This window comes from Atractosteus spatula, chromosome 8 (genome assembly GCF_055471065.1).
Source record: "Atractosteus spatula isolate fAtrSpa1 chromosome 8, fAtrSpa1.hap1, whole genome shotgun sequence".
Taxonomy (NCBI): domain Eukaryota; kingdom Metazoa; phylum Chordata; class Actinopteri; order Semionotiformes; family Lepisosteidae; genus Atractosteus; species Atractosteus spatula.
This window is the reverse complement of record NC_142713.1, coordinates 45,644,677-45,659,212: the sequence shown is the minus strand read 5'-3', so window position 1 is coordinate 45,659,212 and position 14,536 is coordinate 45,644,677. Positions and strand designations below refer to the sequence as shown.

The 14,536-nt window shown below is 35.5% G+C and overlaps 1 protein-coding gene across 2 annotated transcripts in view; it reads left to right on the top strand.

The window, feature by feature from the left end:
- Nucleotides 1-14,536, top strand: part of cped1 (cadherin like and PC-esterase domain containing 1) — a 99,509-nt gene that overhangs the window by 28,456 nt on the left and 56,517 nt on the right. Inside the window, exons 7-14 of one of the 2 annotated variants that reach the window (XM_088924368.1) lie at nucleotides 3,887-4,029; nucleotides 5,386-5,452; nucleotides 7,184-7,342; nucleotides 8,053-8,157; nucleotides 8,751-8,923; nucleotides 9,801-9,874; nucleotides 10,086-10,115; nucleotides 13,014-13,200. In XM_088924368.1, coding sequence (XP_088780494.1) covers nucleotides 3,887-4,029; nucleotides 5,386-5,452; nucleotides 7,184-7,342; nucleotides 8,053-8,157; nucleotides 8,751-8,923; nucleotides 9,801-9,874; nucleotides 10,086-10,115; nucleotides 13,014-13,200 — 938 coding nt within the window. Of the gene's footprint in view, nucleotides 1-3,886; nucleotides 4,030-5,379; nucleotides 5,453-7,183; nucleotides 7,343-8,052; nucleotides 8,158-8,750; nucleotides 8,924-9,800; nucleotides 9,875-10,085; nucleotides 10,116-13,013; nucleotides 13,201-14,536 lie in introns of both variants that reach the window. The other variant, XM_088924367.1, reaches the window with a different exon arrangement.

Sequence of the window (14,536 nt, the reverse complement as noted above, 5' to 3'; positions counted from 1 at the left end):
CTTGTAATAAATAATATGTAGGCAATAATGGGACAAGTCAAAATATCTGAAAGTTTAACACATAGAGAACAAAAGCAGAACAAAAGAATATAAGAACAGATAACAAAACCAGCTTCAAGAATATTTAATAACATGCTTGAGTTTGTCAGTATTGTTGTTTTAGGTAATTATTAAGTCATGTAAAAGTAGAATAACTATGCAGGTATGACAGGCCAGGGTGACAGATTTCAAAGAACTGATCATACAGAAAGGAAAAATGATCATGGTATCTGATGCATAGGTTAAGCCTATTGCACAGTTTTCACTGCGGGAGTGATGATGAAGTAAACACTGCAGATTTGCAGTTAGCAATTGGATTTAAAACAAAGTGGAGGTTGGTAACCAATGTAGCTGGAGTATTAATAACAATATACAGTTATTAAATGCATCCCTGTTGAGGTCCAGCAGGAAATCTGGAGTCAACTATTCAGTAGCCCCCATGTAAGCAAAGTATTTAATGAACCCTGGCCAGATCGAGGGTACAGTAATTGCAAAAGCTGCCTATGATTACTCATCCAGTCGTTAGAGAAATGTGGTCAATAGTGTTGGCCTTCAGGATTAATCCTTCTATTGTTTTTATAGATGATACCTTCTTTAAAATAATCATTTCCTCTATTATTATTACTCTTTAGGATTATTTTTAACTACAGGTATCTTTAATTTTGCATTTACAGCCACCTAGTGGTAAAGTACTCAAAATGCTAGGTAGCAGTTCAAAAACTTGCAACCAAGTAAATAACTTTGTTATCCATTAGTACTGTCCATCTAAACCAAATGCTTCCGTGTCTGTAACATTAAAACCATCTGTGAAAAGAAATTACAAAAAGATTTTAATTCAGTTGAAATTGTATTCCTGTTGGTGGGGAATTTAACATCTTATTTAAAGAGTTATTATGTGCAATCATTTGTCTTCCTGTTTTTTTGTGATTACATTATAAAGGTAAATTAATAATTTTGCATTTATATCAAGCAGATATCCAGCAATTGTCCTTGCATATACAGTATGCAGTTCCAAATCTACTGAAGCTGACAAAAAATGCATTTTTGTGATTAGTATAAGAAAAGTTGTAAACGAGAGGAATCGTTTCAGCCAGTGTAGCTAATTTGGATTGCTAGTCTAGCTAACTGAATTGAAGATCTCACCCCGCCACTTCTTGAAAGAAATCTGATTATCAGTGTTAAAAATTTGGCTGGATAACTTGTTCTAGATCCGACAATCAAGTCTAACAATTCTGTTCCCAGTTTTAAATGCATTTCCCTTTGGTCTCAATTTCTTGTCAAATTCAGTCTTTTAGAGGATTTTGAATGAATCAGGTCCTGTTGTAGTAGTTTTCTTTTGTTTTAGACTAAAAAGATTAAATTATTTTATCCTGACAGTGTAGAACTTTCCTTTATGCCTGGGAATATATCAGGTCACCGAACAAATTCCAGAATTGCAATATCTTTTTGCAAGGTGGTGATGATGACCACAAATGAAAATAAATGGATTTACTAGTCTGCTGTCTAATTTTAACATTATATCACTTGATTTAGTATCTTAACTTCTAACTGTACAGTGGCAAGACGTTTGGTCCATTTTCTCATATATTTTAGACCTAAAACAGAATTAGATCGTCATGGAAATGTCAATTCAAGATTAAGGTAACTAGATTAAATGTATGACGCAAAGACATAACATCTATTTGGATTATTTAATTAAGAGAATGATCCAACAGAATATATCCCCATATACTCAGTCCTTGTTTACTTGTTAATTGCTCAACCACCTGATTCTAATCACCAAATTCAGCCAAATTGGGTGCTTTTAAGTCTTAGGTGAAAAGCCTAAAAACATAAAAGAAAGATTTTAGACTAAATTAAGTTTATTATTACTACTGACAGTAGGTGACAGTCTTCCTTCTGGACAACATTTGCACTGTGCTGTAAGAGGTGTGGTCCTCTAGATGACTCATTAAAGCATGGCCTTGACAACATGGTTATTAAAGACTGGCAATAGTATTTTTGTTTGACCCTTGTATCCAAGGCAGCTTACATTTCTAGAGCTAGATATTTTACTGGAGTAGTCAGTGCGCTAATCATGGGTGTAAAAATAGTACCCTACACAGCCTTCCAGCTGCAACTTCAGAGCCCTAGCTAATAATTCCTTGTTCCCACAGCACTGTTCAGAAGATGAGGGGTGTTAACCCCAGTGCCCTGCCTTTTACAATCTGTTCAACTCTAGGCCTTCCTCCACTACCACTTCTATACACGGCCAGCAGCCATATCATCCTGCCCACTGAAGCTCAGCAGGCGTGAGCCTGGTCAGTACCTGGATCAAAGACCTCTGCCCCAGTATAGTGACATGGAAACTATACTGTAAATAGGCACCGTCCTTCGGATGAGACATAAAACCGAGGTCCTGACTGTCTGTGGTCTTTAAAAATCCCAGGACGTGTCTCAAAAAGAGTGGGGGTGTTGCCCTGGCATCCTGGCCAAATTTCCCATTGACCCTTAACAATCATGGCCTCCTAACAATCCCCATCTGTGAATTGGCTTCATTACTCTGCTCTCCTCCCCACTGATAGCTGATGTGTGGTGAGCATTCTGGTGCACTATGGGTGCCGTTGCATCATCCAGGTAGATGCTGCACATTGGTGGTGGTATTGGAGAGGAGTCCCCATTACCTGTAAAGCGCTTTGAGTGGAGTGTCCAGAAAAGCAATATATAAGTGTCAGGATTTATTATTATTACATAGTGTAGGTAGGCCTACAGCTGAAATGGTATTGTGCAGTAGCTGGCACTAAATTACTGCCATTCATTACCCACTTCAGTGGAGGAAGATGTTTTGGAATCCTTTGGGTTAACAAATATAAAAGCAAATATAAAAGCAAGGATTTATTATTCATTTATTAAAAGACATGGGGTTTCTTGTTTTACCGTTTAATAAAATTACACCCATTTTTATTTTTTTCACTCTACCAAACACAAATGACATTAGCAATGGAACAAGTAATAGGTTTATTCCATGCTGAAAAAAAGAAGAAAGAGAACACTAAAGCAATTAGTGTTCATTAGTGAGAACACTAAAGCAAATAATGTATGTCATTAGCAATGACATACATGTGCATGAAACACAAGCATTGTTATAGTTATTGTGGCCTCTTCACTGTTATGAAAAACCATATATAAATGTAACACAGCTACTATTAGTAATTCATTTGGATGGTGGATTAGTGCAAAGCAACATACATTTACACAGGTCTGCTTTATGTGGTATATTTTTTAGTTATGTACCTTGCTCAAAGGTATATCAGCAGTGACATATCCAGGACTGGAGCCCACAACGTTTTAGTTTTTGAGTCCATAGCCCTAACCACTCCTCCACACTGCTGCTCTAGAATCTAATTGTCCCATCCAGGGTGAAGTGACATCTTGCATTCTGTGCTTGCTGGGTAAGATTCCCACTTAATGGGACTCTCAAAGGACAAAAGTGGTTACCTAAAATAGATTGATAGATCATTAATTTTATTTTCTGTTGGTATATTTTACTTAATATCTTCTCCTACTCTCTGTTTATTAACATTAATTAAATGTGTTGTCCTGTGTGTATCATTGTGAGGCCTTGGGGCCTAAATACTATGCAGCTCTTGGTATGGATATTGGAGTTTGTCTGTCACTACTGAAATGAAGGTTACATGTTTGAGAAATCCTGCCGCACAACACTTTTTATCATTCCATTTTTGGCAATGTTTTTGTCTGTCTTAAATTTTAATTTGTAATATAATTTGACTGTGAAATATTATCTGACCTCTCTTTTTATCTGTAAGAAACACCTACCGAATCTAATCAAGTGTGACATTTCTCTCAGTTGCAGACATTATTTCAGAAATACCTTGGAACAGATGCCTCGCTTCAAGCTTTGAAAAACATCAAGGAAGCCATAAGCAAGATTTTAATGGCAGCAGTTCTGTCTAGTGAAACATCATCTGCAACAACAAAATCTTTAACAAGGTTAGTCTGGTGACATCAGTCCTTTTTACACGGGAATGCAACCACTACAGCCTGCTGGGCCAGCATTTAACAGGACAAGGCCTTGTCTTGTTGAACAGGTCAGCAAATGTAATTTCCCTGTAATCGTGACTGCCCCGGGAGAACTGGGAGTGCTTCAGAATGAAATTTGATCAAACAGCTGACGCTATTTTTTAATTATAGAATAAAATAAAATAACTAAAAAGAAATAAATGTCTTTAAAAGAAATAAATAAAAAGTACTCATGACTAATAATTAAGGTTCAGTCATATTTATATTGTTACTTAAAAAGCAAAAGCATAATTTGGACTTCATACACCACAATGTAGTAATTGCTCCTTTTGCACTAGTTGTAATGAGAAACACACCCTGCATAACAGTGGTCACAACATTGCAGATCCAATGCTGAGAAGAAGAGAAGACAAGGTTTATGTGGTCCTGGGAACTCAAGCATGGGGGAACCCTTCCTGCACAATTCTAACATATAATTCACATGTTAACGATGTAAGGGTAACAATAGTCCTGGGCTTAATAAAACATAAAATTGTGGTAACCGCAACATTGTCAGTTAAAATTGCAAGTACACTAGTGTTGTTTTTCCATTTAAATTGCAGATGCAAGCATGCTGCATCAGCTACCCTTATGGCTAGTCTTGATGAAAAGTAACTAACAATTATATGTTTTTTCTTATGTACACTAGTTTAGCAAAATAAACAAGAATATACTCAAAAATACAGAGATACCAGATGACTTTTATTTGCTCAAAGTTGGAGCGATAAGTTATTTCCTTTATCAATCATCAATCTAGATCAATTAATCTTGTATGCAGAGTTGAAAACAACTTTTTAATGTCCATTGCAGCTATTTCTAGCAGTGTTTGCATGTTGAACTTCATTTAGACTGAACCCTAACTTCAAACATCTTCTTTGTTATCTTCAAACATAACCTCAACCTTGACCCAAGCCCAAGGTCTTGCATTAAACATAGGCTTAGAGCTGACCTCTCTCTGGATTTCCACATGTTCTCAGAACGTGTATGAGCCCCACATGATGCACAGATTTCAGGCAGTAGATATCTACCATGTGCATGCCTTACTTTTCACTTGGGGGTGTTGGGTTAAATGGACAATACAAAATTTCCAGTATCTGTAATCATTCCATGTACAGTAGGTGATATTCCCCTTGACGATATTATGCATAGATATCTTGCTGAATGTGATTCAGTAACAATTCAGTAACAATTAATGAGATGAAATGGAAGTATAGCAGTGTTCTTCTCAATGATGGTGAAACTCTAAATACTGTGTACTAATTCTTCTTTCTGTGTTGGAAGATACAGATTCTGTTTTCAGATGATGACCTTCACAGTAAGCTTGAACTCCTCTCTGGTGCCTGAAGTTCTAAAGGTAAGGTCTGTTTCTGATCTATGATAAGCACAAAATGTGTAAGGCCATAGACAGAAAATTATCAGCTGCTGAAGGCAGGTACTAAATTACTCAATTTGAGCACTAGGTGGCAGTAACGGAATGCAAAACCGAAGACGGTGACTGAAGGAGCGGTATTGGAAAATAAGGTGCAGCTGCAGGGTGTCTGAGCTCTCCTCTTCTGTTGTCAACCGTCTTTCATATGGTTATGTTTCAAAGTAGACAGGTAGCCAGGATTTTTATTTTAGGTAAAAGTGGGTTTTGGGTATTTTTAACATTTCAACAAGTTTCTCATTTTTACCACTCCTCAGAAGGATGTGCTGCCGATATGCTTTTAAAAATATCTGAATACTGGTGAAGGCTTTGGATATTCTTCAAAAGGAACAGACATACTGTAACCGAGAATCTTTTACCAACTGTAGTTCTTTTCTTAACTTGTAGCACATTTTAAATTTCCTTCTTCGAAAATGTATGCTACTTTTTCATTCACACAATTCCTTTTGGTGTAATAAACTAAACTGTGCATGGAGGAGAGTATGTATGGTGTGTACGCCAAGTGTGGAAGAAATGGATCCTGCAGCCAAAAGTCTTGAAGCGTTATTTAGTGCCATGATTACCTTTTTTCAGAAGAGTTATGGTTAAGCCCTCATTCTCCAATGCTGCCTTCCAAAAGACGATGTAAGCAGTGAGCAAATACAAATGAGCTGTACTTCAAGGAGCACAAGTAGGGTGGAAAGAAAAATAATGCTTTGTTTAAATGTGCTTCAAGTATATTCTAATGGGCTTTTTATTCTAATTCTGTTAATTATGTCATATTTTAATGACTCATTCACAAATGGGTTTAATGCGATTAGAAGTGTGTAACTTAAATATAAGGTATAATGAAGAACTTTATTTACAAACCTCCTGGAATGGGCAGAAACAAAAATAAACACATCTGATATATGGAACAAGTAATAGGTTTATTCCATGCTGAAAAAAAGAAGAAAGAGAACACAACGTTTCGGCCGTGGAGCCTTCTTCAGGTGTGAGAGAGACAGGGCAGTAGTCTCTCTCGCCCTGTCTCTCTCACACCTGAAGAAGGCTCCACGGCCAAAACGTTGTGTTCTCTTTCTTCTTTTTTTCAGCATGGAATAAACCTATTACTTGTTCCTTTGCAGCCAACGCATGCTGACGCAGCTACCCACCTGAACATTTGATATATGTTTTCAACCTATTTACTATTATTTTTTTAAAGGTTTCTGTGTAATTTATTCGTATAATGAATTGAAAGTACTAAAATTCAGAGGTGTAATTTTATGTGCAATCATTCTTTTCAGTTTTGCGGTTGATTTTCAGTTTTATATATAATTGCTTTCAAGGTTTTACACTACACATATAGAATATCCCAGGAATACAAAATGGGTAAGACAATTATGTGAAGATTGTAAGACAATTTTTTGAAGATTGTATATTTTTTAAATGAGTTATTTAGTGATGATGATGAGCTCTCAAGCATCATCCGTTGCTTGATAGGCTCCCCTGCTACCCTTGAGTTGGAAGAAGTGGTTAGAAAATGGATGGATGGACGTAGACCTTTAGTCTCCAGCAGAGGGCGCTATGTCATCAAAAACATCCATCACCACATTCTGTCTTGTGAATTGCGTGGATTTTGGCATAAAATGGGTTAAAAATGTATGGGTTGTCAAGGAATATTTTCACCTTTTTTCAAAGGTACATGATGAATTAAACTTTGATGATGCAGAAGGTTTTGATGGCCAAATAAAGACGTTCTTCCTTGAGGATACAATGAACTTTGTGTTATCCACTTACGCTGAAAATGAGAAAGCACTTCAAACTCTAAAGAACACAGTCAGTGAATTATGGGGAAAGGTAAGAATATTTATTTACTGTAATATGTTGCAAGATATCTGTGAAAAAAATTGTACAGGTTAGTTAGAAGTACCATAGTATTTATTCAAATGTATACATACTATATGTATTAAAATTAATTTTCTCATATTCGTGATGGAATGACAAGTTTCTGTGTCTTCAGAATAACAGTAATTATAGTTTCTGTTCTGTTACAATTTTCAGATGCATTTTGTTTTAAAGGAAGTATTTATTTGAAGATTTTATCATATGTTATATTTATATATCATATAACCTGAAGATGCCTCAATAGTCATAACATTGTGTTTCTTTTTTTACTTTTTAGTGCAGAATTAACCTTTACTTGTTCCTTTAAAATATATAAATAATATATAAATGTTAATAATTAACTATTAAGAAGTCTGTGAGTTAGAATCACAGTTCAGTTTGATCTGTGATTTATATGTTTTAACATTGGCACAAAAACAAGAGGTGCACATCCAAGGGCTTTGAAGTATTACATTGTTCACTGTGAGAATGTAACTCTAGCAAACGTCAGACATCTTCAAAGTGGTTGTTGAAATGTACAACAAGAACTACTCTTTCTGTCACAGACTTTGATTTCTTTCTAGGTTTTTTATATGAATGGCGCTGGTAGTTCTATTCAAATATTTCAAATACAGTGTGACTGTGTGTTGAAAAAAAATCTTGTTTTTTTCACTTGTTCACAGGATGAAAGTCACATTGGAATACAAGGCCGCTGTCCAACTTCTGAGGACTTTCACTTGATTATTCAGTTTCTAAGGCAACTAAAAAAACAAGGACCTTTTGAATTGGTATATTTTGTTTTGATGTTTTTTTAATATACTACTTATTGAACATAATATGAGTAATTAGAAACAAAACAATTGTGTATGATTTTTACTTCTTTATTTTATGTTAGAATTAAGAACAGGTACATCCTGCCTTAGTATCTATACTAGAACCCTGAAATGCATGTATTTATTAGTTGTGTAAATATCAATTTTCTCTTGGGCAGTAATTTAGAAGTTATATAGTATCAGTCTAATGACACATATTTTACTTTTAAAAAGCATTGTTTTTATTCTAAATTGATATTTAAGAATTGTCTCAATATGAAAGATATTAATAAGTATTAGAAGAAAAACACATAAAATTGTAATTAATTGCTTTTAAAAAGTCTCTAAAAACTATTTGACCTAACCTTTGATGAAGTGCATGTTTTGTGTTTTTTACTTCAAGAGTGTTAAAGTGACTGTCCTTCGAAGCTTTTTCTGATTTTAAAACAATTTTGATACACAGTACAAAGCTAAAACAACTATTATTGAGTTACTGTAAGTAACTGTAGTTACGTGTTTGAGGCTGAATTAAAGTCAGACTCAAGTAATGGCAATGTTTCCATTTTCAGCTTTATCCATCAGATTCACCTCAACTCAGAACATTTCAGGACAATCTTTCCCAAAGAGTTCATGGAAGAGAAGATTTGCTCGATGATGCTGCTGCAGTGAATCACTGTCTCACAGAGTTATTAGACGGAATCTACTCTACTCTCTTGAAGAAGAGTCTGGATCATTCTCAAAGGTCAGGAGCTTTTGTCGTTTTAGGAACAGCTGTATTTATAGAAATGCTGAGTATTGGCTGTGTTATAGATTGTATTTTCTTATTTAACATTGCATGTTTGCAGGAAGCTAATGTAATACATGATTTTTTTATAAATATACGCCAAATTGACTGAATTCTAATTAAGGTATGTGGCAGTGCCGTTACCTGTAATTCCTGGAATTATTCTTGAAGTTTCAGTGCATGTTCAGTGTTTGAGTTCAGTGTTATTGAGTTTGGTAGCTTAGCTGAGGGTTAAACATCAATATAAAAGAGGCAATGCAGAAGGAGTTTAAGGTGTCACAGTTCAACATAGGCGAAGATTGAAGAGTCTAATTGAGATTACATGACTGACGGGAGCCAGGGGAGAATCTGTAAAGACTAATCTTCGCAAGATGAAAGGCATGAAAAAACGGTTTTAGCTTTGCATATGTGTTGATCAGTTATATATTATTATAATTAGTAATATACATAATAATGGGTTTAATTTACTTCAGAGCATTGTCTGACTGTTCACTGAAAATTCCTTTTCCTCAAAATTTCTCCAGAATTTCTCTTAACATGCTAAGATGTCAGTTCAACAATGTTAAGTCTTGAAAGAGGAATAAAGATCTGTCAATAGCTAACAGAATCTTAGAAATGATTAATTTTTTGCCTTCTAACATGTTTTTTACAGTGTGTTCTTTTTGATATGCTGATCTGGAGTTTATGAGAGACACTTACTGGCACCAAAACCTATTGGGCTCATTGTCCAAACATAAGATGTGACATCTTTTCAATATTAATATTTTGGAATGTAGTCTGTGGAGTTCAGTTTGAAACAGAATGAGTAAAATTTAATCTTGTTGAATTTTCGCAGGACTGCAGATCCCGAAAAACAAAGTAACAGAATTCCCCTTGGTGTTGTTGAAAACATAGATACTCACCAGAAAGGTAAGGAAAGGGTCAATTTGAACGTATATAAATGACAGTATACAGTCACAAATACAGGCAATACATTTTAAAAAGATTATATGTTAATATATTGGTCATGTAATGATAATGTTAATACAAAACAAGATACACATTATTCTGTACAAGATATATTATATAGCACATTGCACATTTTTAAATCACTTATTATGATTTTCTCTTTATTCCACAGACAGTTTTCAACAATCAGAATGTGCCTATGGTAAGTGTAACCAAGTAGATATATTTATTTAATGCAGTGTGACACTGCAGAGTTACATATCTGTATCCTGATATTGTTAACCCTCCATTTAAATTTATAGAGTTCCCAGTTATCAGTATTCATTTTTCATTGTGTGCGTGCTCTGTAAACTTATTTTGAGATGATTTTTTATGTTTATTAAAACACATAGATAAAACAGCTTTGTTTTTTTAATGTTAAGGTCACTTCAGTTTAGGCAACCAATTAAGAGTCCAGCTGAAAATGTCTCTACTGCTGACTGTTTCACTTAATTTATACAGATCATATTATAGGATCGTATTATTATCATATGTAATCACAGATCAAACTTATACTGATCCCTGAAACTGTTTATCTTACATGCCCTTCTTCCATCTTTTTGGCCTCTAGTTTATTTTATTTATTTTCTGGTCATTTTACCTTTAGCTGAGAAAGAGATCAATAATGAGTAGGTATCAAACAAAGACATATGCAGTATAATAGCCAGGAGATAAAACAATATTTGTCAGTCTGTTAAAATAATGTCTGTTGTACCCTGACGTACACCACTGCAATTAACAATACAGTATTGTGAGACATGTAGTGTATTGTATAGAGTACAATATTTTAATGGAAACCAGTGTTTAAATGAACAAAAATATTCCAATAAAAAATATGGACCATTTGTGAGGAACTGGGGACAATTGTCAAAGTACAGTATGTATCAGTGTGTATCTGGTATGACATATCAAAACCCCAAGCTTAATATTAGCTTAATATTAAAATTGCTTACCACAGTGCCCTGATTGGACTTTGAAGAGGCGTAAGAGTAATACAGCTAATCTGATTAAGGGAATTTATATTTTTTATTCAATATAATGGTATCAATTTATTATGTACTGATAAGATGAAGGATTTACTAGGAATTAAATTGTCATTCATACTTTAAAGTGGGATGTTGAGTAAACCACTCATTTCCTCTGCCTGCTGTGAGCAGCTTTGAAGATTTACTGTTTTGGGTCCTTGTGCAACTTTCAGTTTTCAGTGTTGTTCGTATTTACAGCTCCCACAGATCAGTGTTTTGCAGATGCAAGTTGCCACTGCTTGAATTTCCAAGTGGGATCCTTCTGAGCTTTATAAATGCTTTTGCTTTCAAAAATAAATGTATTTTGGGTGTGTGTATTTATGTACGAGTACACACACAGATATATGTACATATCATTAGTGTCACAATTATTGTGTTAACATGTTGTTATTACAAACCCCCTCAAAAGGATTCTCAAGAGGCAGGAGGCTTTACTAGTATGTTACTGAACACAATCAATGTCCTTATTAGCTATCTGATATGTATATGCTGTAGCCATTCTGGTACACACTGGGGCTGTATTGTGTCACTGATCATTCAGTCCTAATGATCTCCCAGAGGTTGCACTGCTGGTCATAGTCTTCTTTTCCCTGCATTATATTCATTATGCATTATGTGGTGCTAAGGCCAAGACACTGGCCAGTGTTTCACATATATTTGCATGCATGTTGATTTTATTTCTTTTTCGTGTAACATAGATGCATACTGGAGGTCTGAATAATAAACCCTCCACCTGCAAATTGCCTTCCTGAGGGCATTACATGACATTGTGTCCTTACAAATACAGCTTCTGTTTTTAATATACCTGTACCTCCAGTTTGTGTAGTGGCTAAACAACATTTAAACTTTTGTATTACCATATCCACGTCATACTGTGAGCACTACACAGGAATATGCAATAAGGGAGCTGCCATATTCCAAGAAAGGAGATTGAATATGACTACTGTGTATCCATAATTACCCTTACTAAGGAAATTAATTCTGTGTGTGAAAGGGTATGTAAAGTCAATATTTTGCATCATGGAATCCAGACCACAATCATGTACTCCCAATTTTTGACAATCCCTAAGCACCCATCAGCTTGCTGCACATTTCCTGAACAAAATCTCCTAACATCAAATAAACCAGTAAAGACACATCTTCATGGAGCTTACAGTATGTATTGTGGCGAGGGGCAGCTCAAGCAAAATGTCAGCAGGAACTAGGAACTAGAATTGATCATTGTTGAAAGCTCTGAAAAATAAGTTTCCGGTCAGAATTAAAAAAATAGCTCCATGAGCAAATTGTATGTGGGCAGAATAAAGAGAAGAGTGATTGTCAAAATGGTGTTGTGCCCACAGCACAACAGAGATTGGTAAAAATAATGTTTGGGGATGTTGTACTTGTTGGCAAGCATTAGATAAAAACACAGTTTCATACAGTCTTCAGCATCATGCAATACCATCTTTAGTTTGAAAGGTACTATTTACACTTATATGTACATAATACAAATATGTATTGTATTAATCATACCCAGATTAAAACTAAAAAGAATAAGTTTTGAATTTGATGGATTAGTCTTTGATGCTACCTGAACCTAACCCCAGTGAAAAGTTATGGGATGGGCTTGGCAGGTGAAGAAAACAGAAATGTAAATAATAGTATTTAATAATAATCAATACAAGTACAAATATGGGCTGTGAAGTGCATTGGAATGAATGGATAAGAATGGATCAAAATACACAGTTTATGCTGTGTGATAGATTGCCTGGAGTTCTTTATGTGCTGCTGGGATTGTTCACAAAGGTGGATTCTGTGTTTTGCTGAGCAAATTTGGCAGTAAATGCCAGCAAAATGTTGTGTTTGAATTTGTCCAGGTGGCACAATAATGTGTTTGATGTGTGAACTGTATATAGATGTTTATTCCAGTTATTTCACAGACCTGAGGATGAATATTATTTCAGTAAGTTATTAGCAGGTTATGCTATTTGGGGATACGCATAGCATATGTGGCTGTGGAATTTTATTGCCTTGCTTTTTTTCCTGCTGTGGTACAGAGAAGTGTACAGTCCCCCACATCAGACAGCTGTATACTGACCCTCCACTGGAACTAACTCCTCGCTTCACCCCCCGGATCAAAGAGTACTATTCTGAAGTGCCATTTGATGTGGTGATGGTGAAGATTAGAGCAGAACCCGTCAACTGTCGCTGCCAGGTGCATCTGGAGGAGAGGAAGGGACCAAGGTAGACTTCATTTTCAATTAAACGGCTGGATGAGATCCTTGGATCAGTTAGCTACTAACAACCAAGCAGGCCAGATAAGCCTAATGACTTCCTCTTCTCTGTAACTATTCTTATTTTCTGAATGTCAGTCCTACTTCCTAGCAGTTCATACCGCATGAAACCTTTCTTTTTTGTTGTTCACGGGCCATCTTTTTTTTTCTCTTTGATATCTTGCATGTACCTTTTTTTAAAATAGGTTAATGTTAAATAGTGTGAATGTGAATGCATTTTACAAAGCACTATAATCAACTCACTCAGGCTGAAGCTTGCCTGTAATTATGAATATCATTCATGATTATATGTAGTTTTGCTTTTAAGTTTTTGTAAGTGAATCTGCTCTTGTGATTGGAGTATCGGATTCTTTTTGGCAAAGATCACTCATACTTGTTTCACATTTATCTAATAGTAATTAATCAGATTTATTTGCATAATGGCTTCTGAAACTCAGACATTAATTGAGACATCATTAGGCTCAATGAGACTTTTCTCTAATCTCATACCTTGCTTACATGGTGTCATGTCATGGACACCATAGTCTGTTCAAATCACTTTGCTTACTGGTGTGTAACTGTTAAAATAAGTTATATGTCCAGAGAGATACAATCTCTTAACCACATATGAGGCAAGGGTTTTCTCCCTCAAAAGCTCAAAGCATATCAAAAATCAAACTGATGATGTGTGAAGATCCAGTTCATGGGCCCTGTTGTGCGGCAGTTCTTGGAAAAGAAGAGGAGTGAAAGACAGCCATGACAGAGGAGTCTATGTTCCACATCAACGTCTGTGTTCCAGTGCCAAGAAAGGTCACATTCCAGATAATGGCCTCTCTCTCAGCGGTCAGCAGAGATACTCTACTTTACCTGGTTTGGTAGTTACAGAAAACAGTCTTCTGTCTGTACCTTTTGACAGCTTAATTTCACATTGGCGGTGGTTAAGATAGTTGAGTTGCAAAGGGCTAACATACAGGAACTTCAGAATCTGTTGCCAATCCTGCAAATTGCTCACTTACTCCTTTCCTTTCATCCTTTGCTGACCACCCTGCTCTTTGTTACTGTATCAGTTGCAGTGCATGCCTGTGCTGTTCCAGGCACACATTCAAGAATAATTGCTAGATAATTCTGGGTAGTATTTTCAGCATGTTATATTAACAAAAACACCTTCTTTAAATAGCACATAGATTGTGAAATACATGCTGAAAGCAGAGATTATTTATAACAGACTCGTTTCTCTAGATTAGTGTTGGTGCACTCTTTATTTAAAAGGCTGGAAGTTTCCTTAAAGCTCCTCCTGACATTTTCTG